Below are 26,330 nucleotides of genomic sequence, written 5' to 3' on the forward strand. Positions count from 1 at the left end.
AGGCACAGCACAGGTGGCAGAGGTGGGCCTAGCCGCGGCCCCTCCTTTCTGTACGGTGTAAGGTGAGGAAACTCTGGATGCTCCTCCCTGCACCCCAGGCCAATGGGCAAGGGGCTTCCTGGGTTCGAGGTCAGGCCTGCTGGGCATCATCAAAACAGCTTCCCCACATCCTAGAGGGCAAAACGTGGGTGGAGGTAGAGGCCAAGGACAGCCCCACCAGGGCAGGGGCAGTTTAGAGAGGCGAGGGGCAAGGAGGAAGCTCTTGGATCATCCCCCACAATCTCCAGATTGTGAATGAATCCTTCCAGGGCTCTGACCCCGGAAAAACAGACACGACATGTGCCAGGCCTGTAGGCTGCTGCTGAGTTTGGGCCTGTGAGGCAGGGTGAAGGAAGCTGGCTGCTTTCTCAGATTCTGTTCCACGGCTTCTGTGTTTCTGGGAGTTCCACAGAGTGGGCTTCCACTCAGCAGACTCGGAGCTCGGTTGCCCACTGGGGTCTCTGTAGGGCAGAAACACCCTGCTCACGGTTGCTGCACCTCAGTCGCACTGTGGCGCCAGGCCCTTCCAGACACCAGCTGTGCCGCCTCCTTCCCATGCAGCAAAGCCTCTGCTTCAGGCCCCCAGATGGGCTGACCACAGTGGCACCGCCCCATCCTCCTGCACCCAGGACGCACCTGCTGGAGCTCCTGCACCATGGGCACAGGGTCTCTGAGGGCTCACCAGGCAGCTCTTCCCTTGCAGGGCTCCCTGCGGATTGCCGAGGCCGCTGGGAGAGCTTCGTGGAGGAGACGCTGACGGAGACGAACCGCAGGAACACCGTGGACCTGGTGAGGAGGCTCGGGGTTGCTCCCTCGGGGCACGCACGGTGCTGGGATGCCAGATGCTTCTGCCTTTGCCCTGAGGCAGAGGCCAAGGGAAGCACAAGGGCCACACACCTGCCTGCTCCTCTAGCACGAGGGTGCCCGTGCCTACCCTGCAAGTGTGCATCCTGTCCTCTGGGCTGATGTCCGTAACACAGACCCTGTCCTGTGCCACACCCAGGGCTGGCTCTCTGAGGACCTCTGTGCAGAGCCGGTGTTGGCCCTGGGTCCCTTCCCTCCCACTCGAGGAGCTGGAGCTTGTTGGCAGAGGGCTCCTTATGCCTGAGACCCACAACATGCCCCCTGCACATGGAGTTTGGGCTGCCATGGGGCATTGGCCTCACCTGGGCACCTCCTTACACAGCACGGCCTCCTGGGCCCAGAGGTCTGACAAGGGCCATGCTGGGTGGGGTTTGGGAGCCCTGGGCTGGGCAGGGTCCTGGGCGCTGGGCTGGGCAGGGTCTGGGGTGCTGGGCTGGCTCACACGCCAACCCCATCTGGCCTGTGTTTTAGGTGAGCACTCACCACCTGCACTCCTCAAGTGAGGACGAGGACATTGAGGGTGCTTTCCCTAACGAGCTGTCCCTTCAGCAGGTGAGGGCATGGCCGGCACCTGCACCCTGCCGGGCCCTTCCCGGCACCTGCGCTTGGTCCTCCAGAGTCTCTGATGGCATCTCACTAGCAAAGGGGAGAGGGGGCTCGTCTCCGAGCACGTATGGGGCGGGTGGGTCTGAGGGAAGAACCCCAAAGTCACTTCACCTTGATGAGAGCACTGAGGACACAGCAGATGGACTTGAAAGTTGGAGAACATGGGGCGCATCTCAGATGTGACTGCGGTGAGCACGCAGCCCATTTTGGTAGAATCGTGAGCCAGGAAAAGTCAGAGTTTAGTGCCCACTTTTGCTGGAGGAGAAACTCCTGAACAGCTAAAGAGATTGGTTCCCAAAGCGCAGCCTCCAGGCCAGAGGCCTCCTGACATGTGCCTGTCCCTCCCTCCCTCCCTCCTTCCCTCCCTCCCTCCCTCCTTCATCCCTCTCCCCTCCTTCCCCTCCCTGCTTCCTGACATGTGCCTGTCCCTCCCTCCCTCCTTCCCTCATCCCTCTCCCCTCCTTCCCCTCCCTGCTTCATGACATGTGCCTGTCCCTCCCTCCCTCCTTCCCTCCCTCCCTCCCTCATCCCTCTCCCCTCCTTCCCCTCCCTGCTTCCTGACATGTGCCTGTCCCTCCCTCCCTCCTTCCCTCCTTCCCTCATCCCTCTCCCCTCCCCCTCCCCGTTCCTTCCCCTCCCTCCCCTCCCTTCTTCTCCCACCCCTTCCTTCCCTGTCCCCTCCCTCCCCCCTCCCCACCTCCCCCTTCCCCTCCTTCCCCCTCCCCTCCCTTCTCCCCCCTCCATTCCTCTCCCCTCCCCTCCCCTCCCTCCCCACTTCCTCTCTCCCCCCTCCTCCCTTCCTCCCCTCCCAGGCCTTCTCTGACTACCAGATCCAGCAGATGACAGCCAACTTCGTGGATCAGTTTGGCTTCAATGATGAGGAGTTTGCAGACCAGGATGACAACATCAAGTGAGTCTTCTTGCACACCCCCTGCATGAGGTGCAACTTCCCTCCTTACCGCTGGGTCCCATGGGGGCAGCTCCCTGAGGCCTTGCTGGGAGTGCAGCCTGGGGTTCCCCAGGAGACAGCAAGTGTTCAGGTTGTGTGAGGGCACTGAGGGCCCCAGACGAGCACCGCGGGAGGAGCATTGAGGGCCCCAGATGAACACCACGGGAGGAGCACTGAGGGCCCCAGACGAGCACCGCGGGAGGAGCATTGAGGGCCCCAGATGAACACCACGGGAGGAGCACTGAGGGCCCCAGATGAGCACTGTGGGAGGAGCACTCAGTCATCCCCCTTGCTCTTGCAGTGCCCCGTTTGACAGGATTGCAGAGATCAACTTCAACATCGATGCTGACGAGGACAGTGTGAGCGAGTGGGACTGTGGGGCCATGACATCAGCCTTTTCCCAGGCAGCTAAGGCTGTGCCATGGTTGGGTCTGTCGTGGGCCTGTGCAGTGGGGCTGGGAGCAGCCACTCTTCTTGCCCCTCCCATCCTGCCCTCCAGCCGCGGGTCTCCCACATCCTGAACGAAGCCCCTCTGGAGCGCTGTGGGGATAGGGCCTCCTGTCTCCCGCAGACCCTCTGGAAACTGACCTTCACGGTTTGCTCTGCAGCCCAGTGCAGCTCTGTTTGAGGCCTGCTGTAGCGACCGCATCCAGCCCTTTGACGACGACGAGGATGAGGACATTTGGGAGGACAGTGACACTCGCTGTGCTACCCGGGTGACAGCCAGAGCCAGGTACAGGGCCCACCCACCCGCCCAAAGCCTCCGCGGAGGAGGTACCGCTCCCAGAACACCCGTCGGCTGCCCGGCTGCCCTGCTGTTTGTTAGGCTGGCTCAGAGCAAGCACACCTGTCCTTTAAGCTCTGGGCCCAGCACACCAGGAGCACTCAGGCCCCGTGTGACCCTAAGGAGCCCAGAGCTGGGCTGGAGCGACTGGTGCTCCCCACTCCGGATGCTCTGTGTGCCTGGAGTCATCACTTAGGTGTCCGTCCTGGGCCACCAGGCATCTGACTCTGCATCTCCCCCAGGTTTGGAGCCCCCCATGCTTCAGAGAGCTGCTCAAAGAACGGCCTGGAGTGCAGAAGCCAGGACAGGAAGGCGAGCTCAGGAGACGGAGACGTGCCTGGGACACATGCCCCCCCGGCCCCTGGGAAGAACGAAGCCCCCCCTGTGGAGGGTGACTCAGAAGGTGGCGCTGTGGGCCACGGGCCAGGGACGTGGGTGTTGGGGACAGGACATGGTACCCTGGCCTGGGTGTCGTGGGCGTCATTTGGAGCCGAGGCATCTGGAACTCGATGTAGCCTGGAGCCCGCATCCCCAGCTGTTTCCTAGCTGTCCTGAGTAGGGGTCTGTGCTGCACTGCCAGCGAAAGGTGGCCTCCTGCCCCTGCCCTCTCAGTTGTGGTCACTCTCAGCCGTGTCCCAAGGCTGCTGGGTGGTTTCCACCTAGTCTCCATCGTCCACTCCACCCCACGCAATCGGGGCACAGGCCTGACGCCCACCCCAGCACAGTAGCACAGGCTGGTCACCACCCTCACAGCTGACACCTTTAGCAGGAGCCAGTCCACTCAGGCCACACTGCTAAGACCCTTCTCCTTACCCCTGCCCTGAGGGCAGCGCTGAGGCTCTCAGGACTTTGGGGAGGGAGTGGGATCTCTATTAGGAGGTGCCAACTCTTAGCTGAGGGCAAGAGAGAGAGCAAGGGCGACACCGTGGGGAAGCAGGAACGTCCTGGATAGGAGGAAGGCACTCCATCCTGGCCAGAGAGGGGGCAGTGGTGCTGGGTGAGCTGCAGTCCGTCAGGTGCCATCCTGGGCAGACCCACTGGAAGAGCATGCAGGGCTGTCGTATCACCTCCACACTGTCAGTGTCGGCCGGGCTGGAGGCCTGGGGCCCTCAGGCGCCTGACCGAGCCCCAGGTCACATGTCTCATGGGTGCTAGTGGCTTCTCAGGACCCTTGAGCTGTCCTGCTTGCTCTGATGGGGCTGGTAGGTACTGCCCAGGCCTCCCTCCTGGAGCAGCCCCACATTCCTGTCAAGCTCTGTGGGGCCCTGGGGGTGGGGGGAGCTACCTCTCCTTAGTGTGCAGCACCCCAGGCCTGCCCACGCCTGACCTCTGTCTCTCTCCCCAGCAGGCGCCACGTGGACGGCAGTGTTTGATGAGCCAGCGAACTCGATGCCCATGGCCCCAGGAGTGGTGAGGGATGTGGGTTCCAGTGTATGGGCAGCTGGCACCTCAGCTCCAGAGGAGAAAGGCTGGGCCAAGTTCACCGATTTCCAGCCTTTCTGCTGGTAACGGATGCATTGGCAGGAGGGGGCTGTGCCAGGAAGTGCCTGTCAGGGTCAGGAGGCGCCTATGCCCAGGACTGATTCTGTCCTCGTCCTTGTCTGCAGCTCCGAGTCAGGGCCCAGGTGCAGCTCTCCGGTGGACACAGAATGCAGCCATGCCAAGGGCAGCCGCATCCAAGGCCCCGAGAAAGCCTGTGAGTAGGAGCAGTGCAGGCTGTACCCAGGCTCCTGCAGACGCCTGGCCTTGCCTAGTTTAAGGCCTGGGGCTGCTGGCCCCACTCCTTGGGGGCAGTGGGAGCAGGTGGCCATGGCCCACATGCTGCCAGGTCTCAGATGATGTTGGGGTTTGTTACAGCAGTGGGACTGGAGCAGCCACATGCAGATGGGGAGGCAGCAAGGCCATCGGGCTGGCCCCGAGCCCCGTCTGAGCAGGTGGCACAGGCCAGGTCTGCACCCTGGGTTCCAGACAGCAGCACTGGGACCCCAGCATTGAGATGTGTGTGGGTGGGATGTTGGCAGGAAGCCGTTCTGGGGCCTGATGAGAGCCCCTGCCCCTCAGCCCCCTAGTCAGCCTCAGAAGCTCCCCTAGACAAGGCTGAGCACTCCCAGCGAATGACAGCTGGCTCCCAACACTGGTGTCACAGGCGCTACGGTCCTATGGCTTGGAGCTGTGGCAGGACCACACAAGTTAGAGCGGGCCCCTTCCTGAGCCTCTGCGTCCTAGTGTGAGGCCAGGGCTCTGGCTCATTGCTCTGTGTCATGGGGGAGAATCAGGGTTGCTCGTGTGGAGATCGCATAGCCAGTGTGAGAGCCTGTCTGCCTTGTCTTGCGGTTCCCACACAGGCACACGTGTGCAGGCAACGGGCTGCATGTGAGAGGCTGGCTGTGCTACACACGGGCCACACGGGTGGGGGCCCTGTGGCTGGCATGGCCGCGCCCTGTGGCTCCTGCTGCCTCACTGGACAGCACAGGCCTCCTGCTTTGCAGTCAGCCCGGCTTCCCCATGTGCCTGGAATGTGTGTGCCACCAGGAAGGCCCCCCTGCTGGCCTCTGACAGTAGCTCCTCTGGCGGCTCTGACAGCGAGGATGACGACCAGAAGGCAGCAAGTGCCACGGATGCTGTGAGCAGGGGTCCCGGCTGGGAGGCCCCACCACTGCCCACAGTGACCAGGACAGAGGAGGCTGTCGGCAGGTGTGTGGGGTGTCGGGGGGTACACAGGGCGTGGCTTCCAGGCTCTGTCCCCAGCTCTTAGCTCCCCTGGGAGCAGGCTGAGGCCAGGCCAGGGGTCTTCACTGCTTTCCCAATGGCCTGTGACCCTGCAGATCTGTCTTCCCTGTTGTGAGTGGTTAGGACAAGAAGACATGGCCTCAGTGTCCCAGACAGCTCCCCCAGGGATTTCAGGGAGCAGCCCCTACTCCAGATCCTGATTGGAGAGAACCGCCCAGCTCTTGGGGCTCTGGGCCTGGCTGAGCTGCCTGGGATCTGGGTGCCCTGGTGGTCGGGGAGGGGCACAGACTAAGTCCAGCAGGCGGGGCTCATGCCTGCTGCTCCCCTTTCATGGTGGCCTGTGATTCCCAGATGGCTCAGAAGCAGGACAGTATGGGGTGTGGGGGTCTCAGGACTGCACTTGGGGCCTCCAAACCCTGACTGAGAGCTGGAGGCAGCTTGCAGGTGGGCAGAGGCCCAGGCTCCCTTGAGCCCCTGCAGCCATTCCTGGGAAGAGTGGAGAGGGAGGTACTCCTTGTAAGGAGGCTGAACCCCATCCATCCCCCGACAGGAAGAAGGTCCCTGGGATCTGTCAGTGAACAGATATCTCTTCTAGCCGTCGGGGTCAGGGGTGGGAGTTTAGCAGGAGGGCAGGACAGCCGGGGTAGATGCCAGGGCCAGGTAAACCTGAGGGGGAAGGGAGGACTGGGCTTGAAGTGGGGAGGAGGGTGCACCCAGCAAGGGAGCAGCTCTGCAAAGGCCCTGGGGCCTGAGCTTCTACTAGGTTCAGGCAACAATGGGAAAGTACTCTAGGAGGGTACAAGGTGCCTTTGACACCTGGCAGTGCTTCCCAGTCACTCCTGGCTCCATGGTTGGGAAGGGCCTGCTTGGAGGTGGGTGAGGGCATCTCCCAGCCTCACTGCCCAGCGCTGCTAAGCCTGCATACACCCCACCTGTCCTATCCTCCCCCCACAGGTGGGGCAGGCCTGACACTTCAGAGGGCCCTGCTCACTGACCCCTGGCAGTCCAGTCCTGGGAATTTTTAAGAATTACAGTGACTAAACTTGAAGAAGGAATGCCTTATTAAAATTTAGTCACTGAAATTCTCAAAAATCCTTACCTGGCTAGGTGCAGTGGCTCACGCCTGTAATCCCAGCACTTTAGGAGGCCTAGGCGGGTGGATCACAAGGTCAGGAGTTCAGGACCAGTCTGGTCAATATGGTGAAACCCCATCTCTACTAAAAATACAAAAATTAGCTGGGCATGGTGGCGCGTGCCTGTAGTCTGAACGATTTGGGAGGCTGAGGCAGGAGAATCGCTTGAACCAGGAGGCAGAGGTTGCAGTGAGCTGAGATCGCGCCACTGCACTCCCTCCCGCCTGGGCATCAGAGTGAGATTCCGTCTCAGTAACAACAGCAAAAAAAACCTTTACTCAGCTGGGTGTGGTGGCTCACACCGGTAATCCTGGCACTTTGGGAGGCAGAGGTGGGTGGATTGCCTGAGCTCCTGGGCAACATGGCAAAACCCCATCTCTACTAAAATACAAAAAATTAGCTGAGTGTGGTGACACACGCCTGTAGTCCCAGGGTGAGGCAGGAGAATTATTTGAACCTGGGAGGCAGAGGCTGCAGTGAGCAGAGATCACGCCACTGCACTCCAGCCTGGGCAACAGCGAGACTCAGTCTCAAAAACAAACTTTTACCCACTTTCCCTAACAACCCCTGAAAAACTTTGCTCTGAAAAGCAGAGAATATCTGTGCAAAATAAGTTGCTTTTTTCCACCGGGCTGTCTGTAAAACTTGCCACTTAGAGCCCAGCCTGCAGGTGGGCGTGTTCACACCCCCAACGCCCCTCCCTGGGTCAGACCCTCAGTGTCCTCGCCCTGCAGGAGGCCAGATGGCACATCTGCTGCTCGTAGCCAGGCTGGGCCTTAGGGTGCCTGATCTCCTCCAGAACAAGCTCCTTAGATGCCCGGCAGGATCCTCTCTCCCATCCCTCAGGAGGTTTTTCCACACTGCCCAGTGTAAGGCTGAAGTTGAGATCAAGGCACAGGAGCCTCTGGGGCGCTTGACGACGGGCAGGATCTGAGCGCTGCCTGGAAGGTTTGAGGTCATTGATAGGCAGCTTGTCCCAGCACCTGGAACTTGGGGTGGCAGAGCTGCCTACCTGGGCACAACCTGGGCCACCATATGGGCAAGAGTAAGGGACCACAGGCGGGGCTCCGGGGCCACGTGGATCTCTTTGTCCTGCTGGTCCTTGGGCACAAGGTGGGGTGGCATTGAGGGTGGGGATGCCCGTAACCAGAACCCATGTCTGCCACACAGGGCCGAGTGTGCTGACAGCAAGCTGTTAGACCCTGCCTGCCCCATGCCAAAGGAAGTGACTGCTGCCCCAGCTGTGGCTGTGCCCCCCGAGGCTACCGTGGCCACCACCACAGCACTGAGCAAGGCTGGCCCCGCCATAGCCACCCCAGCAGTCTCTTCTGCAGTGGCCGTGGCAGCCCCCCTGGGGCCTATCATGGCAGTCACAGCAGCCCCAGCCATGGTAGCCACCCTGGGAACAGTGACAAAGGACGGGTGAGCAGGTTGAGTGCCGGGGTGGGGGATGTGGACAGGCCCCAAAGCCTGCATGGCTCCAACCGCCCGCATTCCTGCAGGAAGACAGATGCCCCGCCGGAAGGAGCTGCCTTAAATGGCCCCGTGTGATGCTGCTGCCCGCCCGGCCACGGCCCGCCTGGTCAGGCTGTACCCTAATCGAGAAAACTACCTGGTGATGCAAATTTTTTTTTAATTTAATTTAATTTTGAAATAAATGCTGCATTGGTAAAGCTGCCAGTTGAAACCAGTTGGACAGCCCAGCTTGCGTCTCTCCTGCCTGACCGAGTGGGCCCTGCTGGAGGACAGAGGGTGCACCTCAGCTGCCCCCAGGCCCGGAGCACAGCAATAAGGTCTCAGGCCTGCAACCTCTGCCTGCAGGAGCCGCAGGAGCTGGAGTGGGGGGTGGGGGCAGGACCCTGAGATGCCATGAGGACCTGATGGCCCAGGAAGGGCTTGGACGGGGAGGCTGTTTTTACTTTTTTTTTTTTAGAATACAGGAGCCAAGCTATTTTGCACTTTGTATCCAGCTGCAAGCTCAGGGCAGAGTCAAGGGCCTGGGTTGGGGAGACCTGACTTGCAGGAGTGCATTCAGGGTCTCAGACCCTTGCAGCTGCCCAGTAGCCCTTGGAGCTGGCATTGAACCAGGCTGCAAGATTTGACTGCCTTAAAAACACAAGGCCCTCTAGGCCCGGCAGGGGGACACCACAGGTATGCAGGTTGGGGACACGGCGAGGCACTGGGGGCTCGGAGACTGGTTTCTAGCGGTACTGGTCATGGCCATGTCATTCTAGGAGGGTCCAGATTATTTTACGTTGAGTCCGTTTTTAATGTTCTGATCACCTGACAGGGCACCCAGAACCCCCAACTCCCAATAAAAGCCGTGTCACTCGGACAAACTGCGTATTGTGAAGCTTCCGGCCAGGGGTGGGAGTGTCTCACCAGCACCTCTTTTGTAGCCCCCCACCCTCCAGGACCATCCCCATTAATGGGTGCAGGTGGGACAGACCACATCACAGCAGTTGGTCTCCTCTATACCTGAGCAAACACTGAGGTTTTTCCTTTTGGGGGGGGTGGGGTTGGAACCCCTTCACCTGAAGCTCAAACACCAAACCTAGGGCTTCCCTTTGTGCCAGCTTCCCAAGTAACCCAGGCCCCACCTTGTCCTCACTGGCTGAGTGGCAAGGGCAGGGCAGGTGAAGACCAGATCCCCCCACCGCACCCCCACCCCGGGGGGGTCTGTCTGAAAAGGTTGGGAGTGGAGGGAACCGGCTCAGCTCTCCAGAAGCTGGGTCTCCACCCCTGGCCTGTGCCTGGCATTTGTCCCTCCTAGTCCTAGTCCTCCCCCAACTCTGCCGCACCTCTCCCCAACAAACGTGGAACAGGGAGGGCAGGGTCCTTTCTCCCCTTACTCTGACCTGTGGGTTTTCCAGGTGCCAGGAACCTTGGTCAGGCGCCACCTGTCCCGCCGGTGGGGGGCGGGGGAAGACCTGGGAGGTCTCAATGGCTAAAGTGAGTCCACCCTCACGTCTCCCCCAGCTGTCCCAGCACTGGCTGTGGGGTGGGGGAGGTGGTGGGACCATGCTGGGCCTGCAGGGTCTTGGCCCCCACCTGTCAGCACTGGGCCCTGCCTCTGCTGCCATCACCATCACCTTCCCCCGCTGCCCCCCACCCATGCCTGCTGCTCACCTCCCACCTGCGAGGGGTCCCCCACCAGCCCCTCCGGCCGGTCACCAGCTTGGATGTTCCCTTAGTATGTCCAACATCCACAACCCCGGCCGGGCCCCATCACAGTGGCTCAACAGGCGAAGCCCTGGGCCTGGTGCACTCAGGTTTGAATAGGAAAAGAGCAGCGACAGATGCCTCAGGAAAGAGGGACAGGCCTTTGGGGCAGAATTCCCAACAAGTGAGAGGGTCTGTTCCCAGTAGGCATCAGCCCCCTCACTCTGCCAGGTGCTGCTTGTTGCCTGGTGGGAGCCAGATGCGGTTGACCCTCATTCCCCTGGGAACCCACCGTCCCCCGGCCTGGGTGTGGCCTCCATCCCTTCAGCTCTAGTCTAACCAGCGGCTGCTGTCCACTTCAACTGTCTGTGGACCCGAAACAGCCTCCTGGGGGCAGATGACCACCCAACGCTTAGACCCCCACTAAGCCTCTGTGATGCCTGCATCCGAACCCCCTGGGCAGGGATGGGGGCAAAGAAGCTTCTGCCCTACCTGCTTCCAGGGCCATGCAGGCTGAGCTGGGAGGACTCAGGCACCAGGGAAGGCTCAGAAGAAAGATGTCAACCCTTCCACTTAGTGGGCCTGGGTAGGGGCAGATGGGACCCTCTGGACAAGCCGAAAACGGGCAGCCAGGGCGTGGATGAGGCAGACACACGAGCGTGGCGTTAGTTCTCTCTTTATATAGACTCTGTCTGGTTCTAGAAACAACTCGCCTGCAGCCGGCTGGCTGGGCCAGCACATGCTGACGGGGCTGGACTATTTACAGGCCCACTGCGGGCTGTACCTTGGCCACCTCCCGGCACGGTGCTCAGCTGTGATGCCAAAATAAGTTAGGGCCGGCCGGGTGGGGCGGGGCAGGGCAGGGACAGGGGCTGTACACGCAAGTGCTGGGGGCTCGGGGCCTCAATACTGTCGAGGGCCGGGGCTGTAAACATGGCCGGGGCGGCCCTGCCCACCCCTAGTGGTCTGTAACGACTGGAAGCAGAGCAGCCGGGCAGGGCCGGGAGGCTCAGGCGTCTGACAGGCAGCTCTGGATCCGGTCCACCCACTGCTGGGCTGAGGGCACATCCTGGGCACAGAAGTTGTAAACGCGACGCGTGGTCTTCACCTGGAGAAGGGTGGGTTACTGACTCCACAGCCCCACGGCACGGAGCCCCTGCCTTACCTCTCCCAAGCCCCAGCCAAGGCTCACGTCAAAGAAGGCCTTCTCATCCACGGTTTTGGGAGCGCCCATGGTGGGCGTGCCAGGGGCCACAGCCTCCACCTCCGCCAGGTCGATGACACCCTTGCAGTCTGTGTCCACTCGGTGGTCATAGTAGCGCAGCTGGAGGAGGCCACAGAGTCAGGGTAGCCCCTTCCCCCATGGGTCCTCCCCAACCCACCACCTCATCACTCACCTGGTGCTTGGTCTTGTCTAACACGAACCAGCGGGCCTTCCAGGGCTTCATGAAGGCCCCCTTCTTGTACAGAGTGCCCTCATAGGACCTGCATTTGCGGCAGAACCAGAGCAAGGCTGGCTGTCACAGGGCTTGGGGAGGCCCAGGAGGTAAGACCAGAGTCCCCGTCCCCAGAACTGAACTAGGGCCAGAATCCTGGCCAGGGGGGCCACAAAGAAGCCTTGGGGCTGCAAACCCAGAAACACTGTGCCCAGAAAGGAGATGGTAAAGGGAGCCTCATACCCTCCAGACTCCAGGGAGCATCCCCACACCACAGCCTCAGGGTCTTGGGAAAGCAGCCTCGCCACCCCTCAAGCTGGGCAGGTGCCCTCAAGAGGAGAGGGATGCCTGGCAGGCAGGTCTGCAGAAGCAGCGCTCCGGCGGATGGATCCAGCCAGGCTCCAGACTCACGAGTGTGGTACAACCACCCCCTCTCTCTGCTCCTCTCAGCCATTGCAGGCTGTGGTCTGCTGTGGCCACCAGTCCTATACCCCAAACCCCTCCCAATGGTGGCCTATACTTAGGCCACCATTGTGGCCTTCCCAACAAATCCTTCCACCCTAAGAAATGACAAAGCAGCCAGGCATGGTGGCTCACGCCTGTAATCCGAGCTCTTTGGGAGGCTGAGGTGGGCAAAGATCAGGAATTTGAGACCAGCCTGGCCAACATGGTGAAACCCTGTCTCTACTAAAAATACAAAAATTAGCCAGGCGTGGTGTCAGGCACCTGTCATCCCAGCTACTCAGGAGGCTGAGGCAGGAGGCTGGCTTGAACCCGGGAGGCGGAGGTTGCTGTGAGCTGAGATCACACCACTGCACTCCAGCCTGGGCAACAAGAGCAAAACTCCGTCTCAAGACAAAAATGACTGAAGGTCCTCAAAAGCACCTGCAGTCTCCCAGAACACCAGCTCAGAGGTGTCTGTGCGGCAGTGGGAGGTGCCCTCATACCTGTTCTCACTCTCAGCTGTCTGGAACTGGCTGTACAGGGTGCTGGTGCTGCGGCGGGCAGCCTGGCGGGAGCCAGATGCAGTTGAGCCACTACTCTGGTCACTGTCCAGGCTGAGGCTCAGGGTGGAGCCCACAGGCCCCTCCTGCAGGTACACACCCAGCGAGCGGCGGTGGTGGGGTGCCGTGGACACTAGGAGGGAGCTAGGGGTGCCCTGCAAAAAGGAGGGTGGGACTTCCATCAGGGCTGGGCAGACTCCGATTTCTCCAGCAACATGCCCACCTTGGCCACCCACACTCGCCCTCACTCACACGTCCGTCTGGCCGGCCTTCGAGGCGCTGCGCAGCCTTCACCCGGTCCCAGGTGTCCTTCCAGCGCTCAGTGGGTCGGCCCAACTCTGTCTCCAGCCTCTGCAGCTCCTGGGAGCAGAATTAGTGAAAATTTTATTCAAACAGAAATATCCAGACTAGAGCATGAAAAGACAAAAGGATGAAAGTACAGCCAAGAGACACAATGAAAAGGCCTTAATGTGTGTAACTGGGCCACAGGAGGAGGTGGCAAGAGGGAGGGAAGGAAGAGGCAAAATGAATATTCAGAGAAAACAGTTGAAAAATTTCCCAAGCTAACCAGAGGCATCAAACAACATCATGAAGCACTACAGACTGCAACGCCCAAGTTAAAAACACCCCAAAACGGGACAGAAAAAGAGAAAAGTCCCAAAACCATCTAGAAGAAAAAAAGACATGGACTCTCTGAAACAGCAACAACAAAACTGACAGCTGACTTCCGAAGAGAAACACGAGGCCGACGGCCACTTCCAGCCCTGACAGAGAATCAGTCTGAAGAGCCTCCCTCCATATGCAGTGATGAAACTGGGCAAGAGGACGCAGTTATTTCGGATGTTGGGCAAGCAGGGCAGCTTGAGACAGGAGCCTAAGACATGGGACCACATTAGGTGGGCCCCACAGTCACCCCCATTTTCTGCCCAAGCAGAGTGCAGGGAGGCAGGGCCAGAGCAACACACAGAAGCTTGCTGAGCTGAGCAGAGGAGACAGATGGGACGTCCCGGGGCGCAAGTGCAGGCAGGTCTGCACCAGAGGGAGGGAGCACCACAGCAGAAGGGCTCTAGAAATCTAGACAGAGACCTCCTTGAGTCTTCGGCCAAATTAAGCTGCCATGTGCAAAGCAAGATGTCACAAGGCCTGGCAGAGAGCAGCTACTAAGAAGCTATGAGCCGAGGCCAGGCATCAGGCATGGTGGCTCACGCCTGTAATCCCAGCACTTTGGGAGGCTGAGGAGGGAGAATCACTTCAGCCCAGGAGTTTGAGAACAGCTTGGACAACATGACAAGACCCCGTGTTTTTACATATATATTCATATAATATATTTAAATTGTAAATATGTTTCCAGATTTAAAAGAAAAGATAGACATAACGGTTGATCAGATGGGAAATCCCTACAAGAATAAAACGTGTTAAAATCATTAGATGGAACCAGGTGTGGTGGTGGCTCACGCCTATAATCCCAGCACTTTGGGAGGCTGAGGTAGATGGATCACCTGAGGTCAGGAGTCTGAGACCTGCCTGGGCAACATAGGGAGACCCTGTCTCCAAAAAAGAATTGCTTGGGCCTGGGAGGTCCATGCTGCAGTGAGCCATGATTGTGCCACTGCACTGCAGCCTGGGCAACATAGCAAGACCGTGTCGCAAGGAAAAAAAAAAAATTTTTGATGGGCTTGAGTATATTCAAAACAAAAAGTAGTAGTACACTTGAAGACAGGACAACAGAAGTCATCCAGAATGAACTGTAAAGATAAAAAAGACTAAGGAAAAAGAAACAGCCTCAGCAACCTATGGGAAAATAAAGTGCCAGGAGGAAAGGGAGAGATTACGTAGAAAAAGTAATTTATAGATGCAATGGCCTAAAATGTATTAAATCTGACAAAAATGATCATCCCGTAGATCTAGATATTTAAAGAGCCTCAACCAGGATGAAAACAAAAACCACATTATGGTCAAATTGCTGAAGACAAAAATCTGAAGGCAGAGAATAAAAGGGCACCATTATACACACTTTCTAAGGATGAGAATGAACACAAACTTCTAAGCAGAAACAATACAAGCCAGAAAACAAACTCATGATCTTTGTTTTTTTTTGAGGCGGAGTCTCCCTCTGTGGCCCAGGCTGGAGAGCCATGGCGAGATCTCTGCTCACTCCAACCTCTGCCTCTCCAGTTGAAGCGATTCTCCTGCCTCGGCCTCCTGAGTAGCTGGGATTATAGGCATGAACCACCACGCCCAGCTAATTTTTATATTTTTAGCACAGACAGGGTTTCACCACGTTGGCCAGGCTGGTTGCAAACTCCTCACCTTGTGATCCACCTGCCTTGGCCTCCCAAAGAGCCGGGATTACAGGTGTGAGCCACCGTGCCCGGCCCAGTAATGGTATCTTTTAAAGTGACATCAGTTTAACTGCCAAATGTGGAAAAAAAAAAAATAGAAGCTGTCAAGCTAGAATTGTATAACCAGAGAAAATGCCTTTGAAAAATAAAGGCACAGCCGGGTGAGGTGGCTAATGCCTTAATCTCAACACTTTGGGAAGCTGAGGTGGGCAGACACCAGGTCAGCTGAAGACCAGCCTGGCCAATATGGTCTCTACTAAAAATACAAAAATTAGCTGGGCATGGTGGTGGGCAGCTGTAATCCCAGCTACTTGGGAGGCTGAGGCAGGAGAATCGCTTGAACCCGAGAGCAGAGGTCGCAGTTTGCCGAGATCACGCCACTGCACTCCAGCCTGGGCAATAGAATGAAACTCCATCTCAAAAAAAAAAAAAAAGGCACAAAGATGTTTTCAGATAAACAAAAGCTGAGGGAATTTGTGACTTGCATTACAAGAAATATTAAAAATTCTTCAGGCTGAAGAGAAATGATAACCAGACCAGATTATACTGAAAGAATGAAGAATGTTAAAAATGGCAAAAATAGAAGACTTTTTCCTTGTTTCTTAATTTCCATAAAACAAAGTTGACTATTTAAAACAAAAATAGGGCCAGGCACAGTGGCTCACCTGTAATCCCAGCACTTTGGGAAGCTGAGGTGGGTGGATCACCTGAGGTCAGGAGTTCGAGACCACAGTGAAATCCCATCTCTACTAAAAATACAAAACTTAGCCAGGATAGTGCCGGGTACCTGTAATCCTAGCTACTTGGGAGGCTGAGACAGGAGAACTGCTTGAACTCAGGAGGTGGAGGTTGCAGTGAGTTAAGGTCGTGCCACACACTCCAGCCTGGGCGACAAAGGAAAACTTCATCTCCAAAAACAACATTATCATCATCATCATCATGCTGGGTGTTTATGTCACACGTAAAAGTAAAATGTGTGACAGTAACAGAAGGACAGGAAAGGGGTGAATGGAAATATGCTGTTAAGGCTCTTCTGGTGTGAATGGAGTAATAAAATTTCAAGACAGATGATGACTAGCTCCTGGCAGATATTTATATCTGAAATATAACACAAAGAGGTATAGCTCAACTCAAAACACTAAAAACGCTTATTTTTTTTTTTTTTTAAAGGAAGGGCTGGGCGTGGTGGCTCACACCTGTAATCCCAGCACTTTGGGAGGCTGAAGTGGGCAGATCACCTGAGGTCAGGAGTACTAGACCAGCCTGACCAATATGATGAAACCCCATCTCTACTTTTAAAAATACAAAAATTAGCCAGGCATGATGGCATGTGCCTGTAATCCCAGCTACTCGGAAGGCTGAGACAGGAGAATTGCTTGAACCCAGGAAGTGGATGTTGCAGTGAGCTGAGATTGTACCACTGCACTCCAGCCTTGGCAATAAGAACAAAACTGTTTTTTAAAAAAAAAAAAAGAAAGAAAAGGAAGGAACAAAAAAATAGAAGGGACAAAGAGGAAAGAGACTGCAAGATTCTAAACTTAACCCCAGCCCCCAGCTACATTATTAATTACAGTAAATTAAAATGGCCTAATTTTCCAATAAAATAAGCCATTAGACTGGATAGCAAGACAACCCAATTACATCCTGTGTACAAGAAATTCACCTTAGAAACACACAGACCAGTAAAAAATACAAGTATAGGCCAGGTGCGGTGGCTCACGCCTGTACAATCCCAACACTTTGGGAGGCCGAGGTGGGCGGATCACGAGATCAAGAGATCGAGACCATCCTGGACAATATGGTGAAACCCCGTCTCTACTAAAAATACAAAAATTAGGCCGGGCATGGTGGCTCACGCCTGTAATCCCAGCACTTTCGGAGGCTGAGACAGGTGGATTACTTGAGGTCAGTAGTTCTAGACCCGCCTGACCAACATGGTGAAAACCTGTCTCTACTAAAAATACAAAAAATTAGCCAGGCATGGTGACAAGTGCCTCTATCCCAGCTATTCAGGAGACTGAGGCTGGAGAATCACTAGAACCCGGGAGGTGGAGGTTGCAGTGAGCCGAGACTGTCTAAAAAAAATAATAATAATAATAATACGGGTGCAGTGGCTCACGCCTGTAATCCCAGCACTTTGGGAGGCCGAGGCGGGTGGATCACGAGGTCAAGAGATCGAGACCATCCTGGTCAACATGGTGAAACCCCGTCTCCACTAAAAATACAAAAAATTAGCTGGGCATGGTGGCGTGTGCCAGTAATCCCAGCTACTTAGGAGGCTGAGGCAGGAAAATCACTTGAACCTGGGAGGCGGATGTTGCAGTGAGCTAAAATTGTGCCATTGCACTTCAGTTTGAGCAAGAGTCAGACTTTGTCTCAAAAACAAAAACAAAAGTAGGCCAGGCTAGGTGGCTCACACCTGTAATCCCAGCACCCCACCCCCGCAGGTTCAAGTGATTCTCCTGCCTCAGGCTCCCAGTAGCTGGGATTACAGGTGCCTGACACCACATCTGGCTAATTTTTTGTATTTTTAGTAGAGATAGGTTTTTACCATGTTGGTCAGGCTGGTCTTAAACTCTTGACCTCCAGTGATCCACCTGGCCTGGCCTCCCAAATTGCTGGGATTACAGGCCTGAGCCACCGTGCCTGGCCTAATTTTTGTATTTTTAGTAGAGACGGGGTTTCACCATATTGGCTAGGATGGTCTCGATCGCTTGACCTCATGATCCGCCTACCTTGACCTCCCAAACTGCCGAAATTGTTCAGGCATCAGCCACTGTGCCTGGGAGGCTGAGGCGGGCGGATCACGAGGTCAGAAGTTCAAGACCAGACTGGCCAACATGGTGAAACCCCAACTCTCCTAAAAAATACAAAAATTAGCTGGGCATGGTGGCTTGTGCCAATAATCCCAGCTACTTGGGAGGTTGAGGTAGGAGAATTGCTTGAACCCAGGAGGCGGAAGTTGCGGTGAGTCGAGATGGCACCACTGCACTCCAGCCTGGGCTACAGAGCGAGACTCCATCTCAAAAAAAAAAAAAAAAGTATACAAAATAACAGACCAAGCTGATGATGCTGGTCATGACAAGGCTGAGTGGATCCTTTAGCATCGATCAGACTGTGCCAACTTTAAGACAATGAGCACAGCTAGAGAGAAAAAGGGACAGCCCTCTGTGCTTGTGGGTCACCTTTATCACAAACCATGACTACCATGCTCCCTCAATTCTGTGCCCCAATGCTGGGTCACTGAAATAAATGACTCATGTAAGCCTCACCACCTCCTTATAAGGCAGGAATCAGCATTTCCACTTTCTGCACGAGGAAACAGAAGCTCTGAGATGCTTATATAACTTCTAAGGCCACACAGCCAACAGCAGGTAGCTGAGTGCAGGTCCTCCCATAGCCTAGGTCTGAGGCCCACAGCCCTCTGCTGCTGAGCCCCTACAGAGACTCTGGCTGCTGGACTGCCCAGAAAGGCAGCGCCATGCCAGGACGCTGCCCCAGCCCCTACACACCAACCCAACCACCAGCCAATCACAGGCTCCTTTCCCCTCCCAGGCGTCTCTGCCCTGTTCAGTCCAGGCCTACCAAGGATGGCACAATGAGGGGTAAGAGAGGCCTAAATGTCAACCCCAAGCTTCCAGGGCAAGAACCCAGGGCTGCTCACATTAGGGAGTTGGGGCATTGCCTCAGGTGACCCATTCACCTCGGCGGAGGGTAAAACACTGTCATCTCTAAGGGCTGACTCCTCGAGAGCTGCCTGAGCTGCTCAAAGCCAGGTCAGGGGAAACACACATGCTCAGAGTGGAAGCTGTGCACTGAGACTTGGGGGTCCCTGATGACAGCCCTCTTGTCACTGTCTGGAAGCATCCACTGAGTGGGGCAGGGAACTGGGGAGCCACAGCCACCCCAGGCCAGTAGGCAGTTCATATGGTGGGGAGATGGGAGGGCCACACCAACTGCCGGGGTGATCAGACTGACACACACGTACAAGTACACAGACTCACTCACATGCAGCAAGAGGAGGGGGTGCCAGGCCCGACCCTGCCCGGGACCACACGCACCTCTAGCAGGCGTGAGATGGCGTCAGGCTGGGTTCGGGGGCAGCTGTCGTAGCAGGGCCACACCACACGGCGCCTGCTCTGGGGAGGGCCTCCGTCAGACCGTTCTTCCTCCGGGGGTTCAGGGGGCCCCTGGGCCAGTTCCCAGTCATAGGGAGGGCCCTCGGCCAGCGTCTCCTCAGTGTAGAATTCCCACACCTTCAGGTTGGACACGTTGCTATAGGGCCGCAGGACCTGGGGATGGGCCTGCCATTGAGGACCTGGGTCAGGCAGGAGCTGCCCACCCTCCCCAAGGCCCCAGCTTACCTCTGTGTCCTCGGGTGCATACATGTAATTGTAGAACACGGGTGTCCTCTTGCTCAGCCGATCCACATACTCCCACACAGACCTGCACGGCAGCTGGCCCCTGCGTTCCCCCTTCTCCTCGTACAGCAGCCCTGCACAGGGGCAGCATGAGCCTGGGTCCCTCCTGACGCTGCGGCTGTCCCAACCCCGACTCCCCACATACCCAGCTCAATGCGCTCATAGTCAGAGTCGAGCAGGAAGGTCCGGAAACGGCGGGACACGTGGTGGTAGCCGAGGAACTTGAGGTAGAACTGGCTGAACTCAAACTCCATGGGGAACTGCAGGTGGACCTGCACACCATGTGGGTCAGAGGCCAGGAGTCAGGGTGCACGGCCCCAGCCCACCCACACAGCGGCCTGCCCACCTGGTGTACGCAGTCCAGGAACTGCAGGAAGACGGGCGTGAAGCCACTGCTCTGCCCAGCCAGGGTGTGGGCTCCACGGTGGCTGAAGCGATGACCAAAAGACAGCCACTCCTTCTCCACCAGCAGGCGGAAGCCCTCCAGTGTGCGGTAGAAGGGGTCTGAGAGCAGCTGCACCAAGGACACCACCTGCCAGCACAGCCAGGAGGTCAGCGAGGAGCCCGGGAGCCTGGCCCTCCCCAGCCCCATGTACCACACACCTGGGTGGTGATGTCCCAGCCGTCCTCCAGGCCCACCAGCACAGAAGAGCCTGAATCCAGGAGCTCCACCACCAGCACCGACACCTGCAGCAGCCTGTGGATCTGCAGAGACAGGTGCCTTTAGCACCTCTGGGACGCACTGCCCTCCCGCCCCATCCCTGACCAGACCAGAGACCCACATGTCCACAGGCACTGGGGAGGCAGGCCCTGTCCACAGCCCTCTGAGCTTTGTCTGTGGGCACAGCACTGGACAGACACGGCTTGCGCTGGGCATGCTGAACAGTACTGCCTCCAGCCTGCTGGCCACAGCCCACCCACTCCAAGCCCTCTAGGACTGAGGGAGGTCCCCATCCCTCAAGACGCCCGGTGGCCCCATCTTCAAGCCTTCCAGTATTTACTGAGCCAGCGTCCACTCAGTGCCCACCCCCGAGAGAATGCAGCAGAGGCCCAGAACCACAAGCCACATCCCACATGTGGTTATCAGCCCACCTGGGCCCAGCAGGCTGTCCCAAGACAGCCATGCCCAGGCTCTGGCCGCTGTCAGCTGACCCCAGCCTCCTGCCAGGCCCGGTCTCCCAGCTGCCTTCCAGGCACCAGAGCCTGGGCGGGAAGTGACTGTCCTTCCAGTGCTCCACACTGTTGGACAGGCAAACCAGACCCGTCCACTTGGCTCTAGCCAAGCGGTGGGCCCAGCACCAAGGTGGGCGGAGGGACAGGAGCAGTGCAGAGACCTGGATCAACCACTCTGAGTCCTCCAGCGAGCGCAGGAAGGAGACTGGGCTGGGCTCAACAGCAGGGCAGCCTGGGACACACGCCTTCAGCAGCTTCTTGAAGCTAGCTTTCACCTGCCGCGCCTCAAACACCTCAATGGGCACCAGCTCCCACTGCTGCAGGGGGTCTGGCCGCACACCCTAAAAGGAGTCCGGCCGAGCACCATGAGACACGTCCAGGCCCTGAGCCCCCTGCCCAGCCCCTGCCCCTGCCCCTCACGCCAGTCACCTTGAACTGGGCTTTGTCCCCAAGGATATAGAGGGCTGCTCGCTGCGGCCGTAGGAAGCCTGGGTCGGGGGGACCCCCGTTGGCCTGGGGTGGGGCCAGCGCATCTCTGCCAGCTAGCCGGGAGCCCACATCGGCGCCAAGCCCACTGCTGCGCCCACTGGTCCGGACACTGCCCCACTTACCTGTGGAGGAGAGGCCAGGTAAGAACCCTAGTGGGGCCAGGGTACCACTTACCTGGGCCCTGGGCCCGGCCTCCAGGGAGGGGGCTGAGCTCCCAGGGCAGGGGTGATTAGACCCCAGCAGGGCTGTGTGAGAGGAGGACTGGAACACGCAGATGTTGAGACATGGGGTGTCAGCCAGTGTTAGTTTCTAGGGCAGGACTCGTGTGTCAGGGCGGTTAAGGACTGGGGCTGGGGAAAAGGGTCGTTAGTGTCAGGTGTGGAGGGAAACATTAGTGCCCACAATAACTCAGTGCACACTAGAGGCCGCCAGCACCAAGTAAGGGGGAGCGGGCCTGCACAGGCTCGGTACGGTACCTCGGGGTGCGGTCCGTCTGGAGGCCGAGGCCGCCATGGGGTTGGACAGCGTGGTGACCCTGGCTCTGGGGCTGGGAACTGGGGGCACAGCAGAGAGAAGGCTCAGATCTAACCCCAAGCCTCTGTGTGCCCAGCATGTGGGTGCCTAAAGGCCAGAGGGTCCCACCAAGCCCCCTGGGGAGCCTGGAGACAGCAGGGTGTCAGCCCCAAGTCCCAGTCTCAGGAGAGCGGGAAGAGGCATCCTGTTGTGTGCCTCTCTGCCAGGGCAGGGCAGGGCAGGCCGCAGAGCACTGCAAGTCAACAGAAGAACTGTACGGTAGGGGGCCCAGGGTCCCAGGCTCTCCTCTGAACACCTCCTCTCTTCCCATTCAAGACAGCTCAGAGCAACTCTGAGTCCCTCCTCCATATCCTGGCCTTCGTCCTCCACTCAGGGGGCCAGGACTTGTGATGAGCACAGCTCAACTCTCAACACACAGGCGTGCAGAGGCCTCTCCAGGGCACAGCAACAAGAGGTACCCAAGAGGTATGGCCTGGAGAAGCAGCGGCCTAGAAGTTTCCCGAAGAGGGGAGAGGGTGGGCTCAGGCTCTGAGCCCAGTCCAAAAGGATGGAGAGTAGCTCAGTCCAGGACACAGGCTAATCTGAGTCCCAGGCTGAGACTTACAGTCCGGACAATGTGGCCCGAAGGCACGGGGAGGCCACGTGAGGAAGTGGCAGCCCAAGGGGCTGGGAGATGTCTGGGGTCCACAACGGGATGATCTCTGGGTGCCTGGCCCTGCCCTAGGCTCACCTGCTTCTGTAGAGCCTGAGAGTAGGACTGAGAGAGGTGCAAGGCAACATCCCCTCGTCCACCAAGTGGTCACTATGGGGCAAGCACAATGCCAGCCCAACACACCCTGCATCCTGACAGCTGCCACATTGCAGGTGCCCAGCTCACAGTGTGGACAGGACACCAGCCTGCTTAGGATGCCAATCAGGGCCCAGTGTGTCCTTGTGAAGAGGTCAGAGCCAGGACTAGCGCCCACGGCTACAGCTGAAGGAAGCTAAGTCCCTGAGCGTTGCTGGCCACTGAGGGGGACACTGGGAGGCAGCAGCCACTGGCACTGGGGATGGTCGGAGACGCAAAAGGGACTCCGTGGGAGGCACAGGCATGGTGCGGGGCGCCACCTGCAAGCGCCACTCAGGGTTTCTGGCAGGGGTGGGAAGGCTGAAAGACATGGTTACTGTAAAACATAACCATATCATGTGACATCTGGAAAACCAAAGCCACTTTGGAGCCAGAGAACAGCTGCTCTGGACGGAGGGGTGAGTGTGGGACACACCTACCACCCCGGCCTTGGGTCAGTCTACCTCAGTGTGTGCAGGGCACCCATGAAGTGTGCGTGGTGGTGAGGACAGAGACATCAAGGTCAGCTTGGGCAACGCCCAAGGAACCAGGACACACAGTAACAGAGGCTCCAAAGACAGTGTGGATAGGGGGATGTGGCAAGGGCGGAGGTGGGGGATGAGGGAAACAGTGACACTGGAGGGAACAGGACAGAGGAGCATCTGTCCAGGCTGTGGGAAACAGTAAGACAGAGCTGTGTAGAGGCAGCACCCGGAAGCCCCTGCAGGAAGCTGCAGCAGACGAAGAGGTGGAGAGCAGGGCAGTCAGAGCGGGCAGGACGTCAGCACAGGCAGGATATCAGGGGACACACCTGGTCTGGGCGGGTTCCCACCTCTGCACCATGGCACCCAGAGGGCATCCTCATCCCACACCCAAATATCCATGACCAGCAATGTTTCTGCCCCTCCCTGGCCTGGCTGCCATACCATAAATGCCAGTACAGCCCCCTAAAGTGCCCTGTCTGTCCACAAGCACTCTCACCGTGACTGCCCATGTGGGCTGAAGAGAAGCCGCTAAGCGTGTTGCGTCCCGACGCGTCCGCGTAGCGGGGCATGGAGCTGACCACAGCCTGCAGGTACTTCTCCTGCTCCAGGCTACTGGAGTCCGCCTGGGACTGGCCTAAGGGAGGACAAGGAGCTGAGGCAGGGGTGAGTGGGATGGAGCAGGGTGGTCACACAGCAGGACATGGGAGGTACCTGGAGAAGGTGCATTCTGGGCCTTGAAGAGGCCGACGACACCTTTGCCGTGCAGGCCCCCAGAGCGCAGCAGCACTGCCTTGGACCGCCCGCTGCGCCAGCAGACCACGGGGAAGCGGTTCTGGCGGTAGCAGCGGGACACGCGCTGCAGGGCATTGTCCTGGACACTCTGGGGCACGATCAGCAGCCCCGGGTAGCTGCGGGGAGGCAGAAGCGTGAAGGCGGCTGGCGACCCCACCCACCTCTGGGCTCACACCACAAGCAGGGCAAGAGGAGCCAGCCCGTGGCTCCCAGTGAAAGGCACTTCCAGCTCAGCCACGGCCCCACCAACCCCCAGCCCTGTGGGCCATCCCTCTGCCCTCGCCCCCTCCACATTCCTTACATGACCAGGAACCGTGACCCAGGCCCACAGCAGGCAGGGAAGACCTGCAGGCATCTGCCCGCCACCCCGGCCACCCCCGGCCAGCCCTCACCTGCGGCAGATGGCATACATGCGGTTGACGGGAGAAATGCGGAAAGGCTCAGACTTGGCCCGGCTCAGGCTGCTGCTCAGAGTGCCCAGGCCAAGGCGCTGGTAGTCACGGCAGCAAGCCCTTTCCACCAGGCTGCTCATGGTCATGCGGTCAGAGGGCTTCAGGGCTGAGGACGGGGTCAGCGTGCTGGGCTCCAGCTCCTCTGACACTGCGCAGGCCGGACACACGGGTCATCACTCAGAGGCCACTCTGCCTGCCCTGATCCTCCCTGGTGAGTGTCAGCAGCCAGAGACCACCCAGGACTCCGCCCCACCCCTCCACCTGAGATCTCGTCCTCCTGGTCCTCAGGGGGCGGCTGGCCCCGGTGCTCCCAGTTGGGGGGGTTGTACTTCTTGCGAGTGACATGCTGCCGCCCAATGGTCTTCTTGGCATTCTTGACCAGGTTCCGGGACAAGGTTCTGGGGCACGCAGAGTCAGGAAAGGTGAGAGAAAGAGGGACAGAGAGGGGTACATCGGCCTAGGAGGCTGGAGCGGGCACGTGGCTGAGGCCCAGCTGCCCTGGCCCTGGGACCCAGATCCATACCTGAGGGAAGGGCCCTTGTCCTTGGTGACTCGCGGTGGCCGGCCAGGTGTGTGGGCAGAGCCCAGGGTGAATGCGAAGGTGGCCCTGACGTCTGGTGGGTACCGCAGCTTATGAAGCTGCTTTCGGAAGAGCTCGGCACTGTCAGACCCCACCTCCTCATCAAAGGCCATTTTCAGCAGCTTCGCCAGAAAAAGAAGCCCTCAGGGATCTGGGTGGCCCCTCAGCCGCTCCCCCAACTCTGACGGTCCCAGGCTCCCCTCCCCCTCAGGCACGACACAGAAAGAAGCAAGTCACAGGCAAAGGCCAGTGCCCATGTCACTCAAAGGCACACACTTGTGTAAGCTCTAAATCTCAGGGGCTGTGAGGTGAGGTTTGGACTGGCAAGGCACACCCAAAACATGGACTTGAGGGTCAGCACTCCAAGGAAGTAGCAAGGACCCAAAGACTGCACATCAAACAAATAGTGGACACCAACTCAAGAGCCACAGTGAGGGCCCCCGAGACCCAGGCGTAACAAGGCCACTGGTGGAAACTGGCTTAAAAATGGTTCATACAAGACAGACCGGTTCACACAAGACAGACCAGGGGCTCAGCAGGCTGCGTGGGGTGAGGGCCCCACCCGTGAACCACGCCCCACCTGGAATGTGCAGGAGCGCAGTTGCAGCCCATCCTGCAGGAGCTGGTCCACAGGGGTCTGGACGCTGATACGCTTCTCCTTGGTCAGAGCAGCCACTGGGAAGGAGCGGACCACCACCTGCTCCCCGACTTAGGACATGCCAGGCAGTCAGAAGTATGGAAGGCGGCAGTGGGGGTCCCCAGAACCACAGTTATGGGGGGTTCCCAAGTGGGTGGGGAAGGAGCAGACAAAGCCCCATTTCCCACAGGGACCCAGAACCCAAGAAGAGGGAGGGAGACGCAGGGAAAGCCCACCCAACCCACAGACGCTGGGGGAGGGGACGACAGGGCCAGAAGGGTCTGCAGGCTCACCCAGGGGGTCCGTGGGCATCCCCGTGAAGATGACCCGGTACGTGGTGAGGAAGACGGCGCCCTCAGCTGGGAGCAGTGCTGGCCCCCCGGCACTGCCCCCCGCACCCTCCTCACGCCCATCTGGCAGCAGGTAGACACGCAGGCCGTCCAGCACACACTCCTCACCGGGCAGCAGGCGTGGCCGAAGCAGCTTGGGCTGCTCAAAAACAAGAACAAGAGCTCAAGATGCAGCCCCAGCCTCGGGCACCCACAGCCCCACCGGCCCCCACAAACCTTCTGGATGGGTGGCAGCCTCCGACTCTCCCGCTGCACGGCCTCCAGGGTCTCGATGTGCATCTGGACAATGTCTGGAGGAAGGCAGTTCTCACACTACAGGCCCAGCTCCACCCAACCAAGAGGGTGCTGCCAGCCCAGACCCCGTACCTGGCACCATGACATGCAGCCCCTTGAGGTGGTCACTGGTGACCCCACTCTCTGTGCACACTTTGTCCACAAAGCGGTTGATGAACCGGACCACAGCCCCAGCTACATCGCAGGTCTCTGCATCCTCAAAGCCGCTCTCCGTGTCATAACTCTCGGCCACACTGCCAGCCATGCTG

General features: G+C 58.4%; 2 protein-coding genes across 58 annotated transcripts in view; one reads left to right on the forward strand and one right to left on the reverse strand.

Moving 5' to 3' along the window:
• The window catches only part of PPP6R2 (protein phosphatase 6 regulatory subunit 2), a 91,645-nt gene extending 82,867 nt beyond the window's left edge, over positions 1-8,778 (forward strand). For 15 of the 50 annotated variants that reach the window (XM_035274320.3, XM_035274361.3, XM_078344316.1 and 12 more), the window contains 11 exons: positions 743-828; positions 1,375-1,455; positions 2,322-2,419; positions 2,760-2,817; positions 3,067-3,191; positions 3,485-3,645; positions 4,588-4,747; positions 4,850-4,938; positions 5,732-5,936; positions 8,276-8,527; positions 8,608-8,778. In XM_035274320.3, coding sequence (XP_035130211.3) covers positions 743-828; positions 1,375-1,455; positions 2,322-2,419; positions 2,760-2,817; positions 3,067-3,191; positions 3,485-3,645; positions 4,588-4,747; positions 4,850-4,938; positions 5,732-5,936; positions 8,276-8,527; positions 8,608-8,656 — 1,364 coding nt within the window. In that variant the 3' untranslated portion in view covers positions 8,657-8,778. The remainder of the gene's footprint in view (positions 1-742; positions 829-1,374; positions 1,456-2,321; positions 2,420-2,759; positions 2,818-3,066; positions 3,192-3,484; positions 3,646-4,587; positions 4,748-4,849; positions 4,939-5,731; positions 5,937-8,275; positions 8,528-8,607) is intronic. The other 35 variants (XM_078344219.1, XM_035274381.3, XM_078344386.1 and 32 more) reach the window with 3 other exon arrangements.
• A 2,149-nt stretch (positions 8,779-10,927) lies between these two features.
• SBF1 (SET binding factor 1) overlaps positions 10,928-26,330 on the reverse strand; it is a 28,239-nt gene continuing 12,836 nt past the window's right edge. For 4 of the 8 annotated variants that reach the window (XM_035274292.3, XM_078344168.1, XM_035274283.3 and 1 more), the window contains 22 exons: positions 26,155-26,327; positions 26,005-26,078; positions 25,732-25,927; positions 25,382-25,509; positions 24,745-24,923; positions 24,483-24,619; positions 24,162-24,369; positions 23,689-23,885; positions 23,474-23,611; positions 21,609-21,686; positions 21,073-21,254; positions 20,805-20,984; positions 20,074-20,175; positions 19,817-20,002; positions 19,616-19,742; positions 19,414-19,544; positions 19,111-19,341; positions 12,960-13,067; positions 12,651-12,862; positions 11,665-11,752; positions 11,460-11,591; positions 10,928-11,375 (listed from right to left, as the gene is read on the reverse strand). In XM_035274292.3, the coding sequence (XP_035130183.2) occupies positions 11,277-11,375; positions 11,460-11,591; positions 11,665-11,752; positions 12,651-12,862; positions 12,960-13,067; positions 19,111-19,341; positions 19,414-19,544; positions 19,616-19,742; positions 19,817-20,002; positions 20,074-20,175; positions 20,805-20,984; positions 21,073-21,254; positions 21,609-21,686; positions 23,474-23,611; positions 23,689-23,885; positions 24,162-24,369; positions 24,483-24,619; positions 24,745-24,923; positions 25,382-25,509; positions 25,732-25,927; positions 26,005-26,078; positions 26,155-26,327 (3,286 nt within the window). In that variant the 3' untranslated portion in view covers positions 10,928-11,276. The remainder of the gene's footprint in view (positions 11,376-11,459; positions 11,592-11,664; positions 11,753-12,650; positions 12,863-12,959; positions 13,068-19,110; positions 19,342-19,413; positions 19,545-19,615; positions 19,743-19,816; positions 20,003-20,073; positions 20,176-20,804; positions 20,985-21,072; positions 21,255-21,608; positions 21,687-23,473; positions 23,612-23,688; positions 23,886-24,161; positions 24,370-24,482; positions 24,620-24,744; positions 24,924-25,381; positions 25,510-25,731; positions 25,928-26,004; positions 26,079-26,154; positions 26,328-26,330) is intronic. The other 4 variants (XM_035274310.3, XM_078344176.1, XM_035274307.3 and 1 more) reach the window with 1 other exon arrangement.

Source organism: Callithrix jacchus, chromosome 1 (assembly GCF_049354715.1).
Source record: "Callithrix jacchus isolate 240 chromosome 1, calJac240_pri, whole genome shotgun sequence".
In the NCBI taxonomy this organism is placed as follows: Eukaryota; Metazoa; Chordata; class Mammalia; order Primates; family Cebidae; genus Callithrix; species Callithrix jacchus.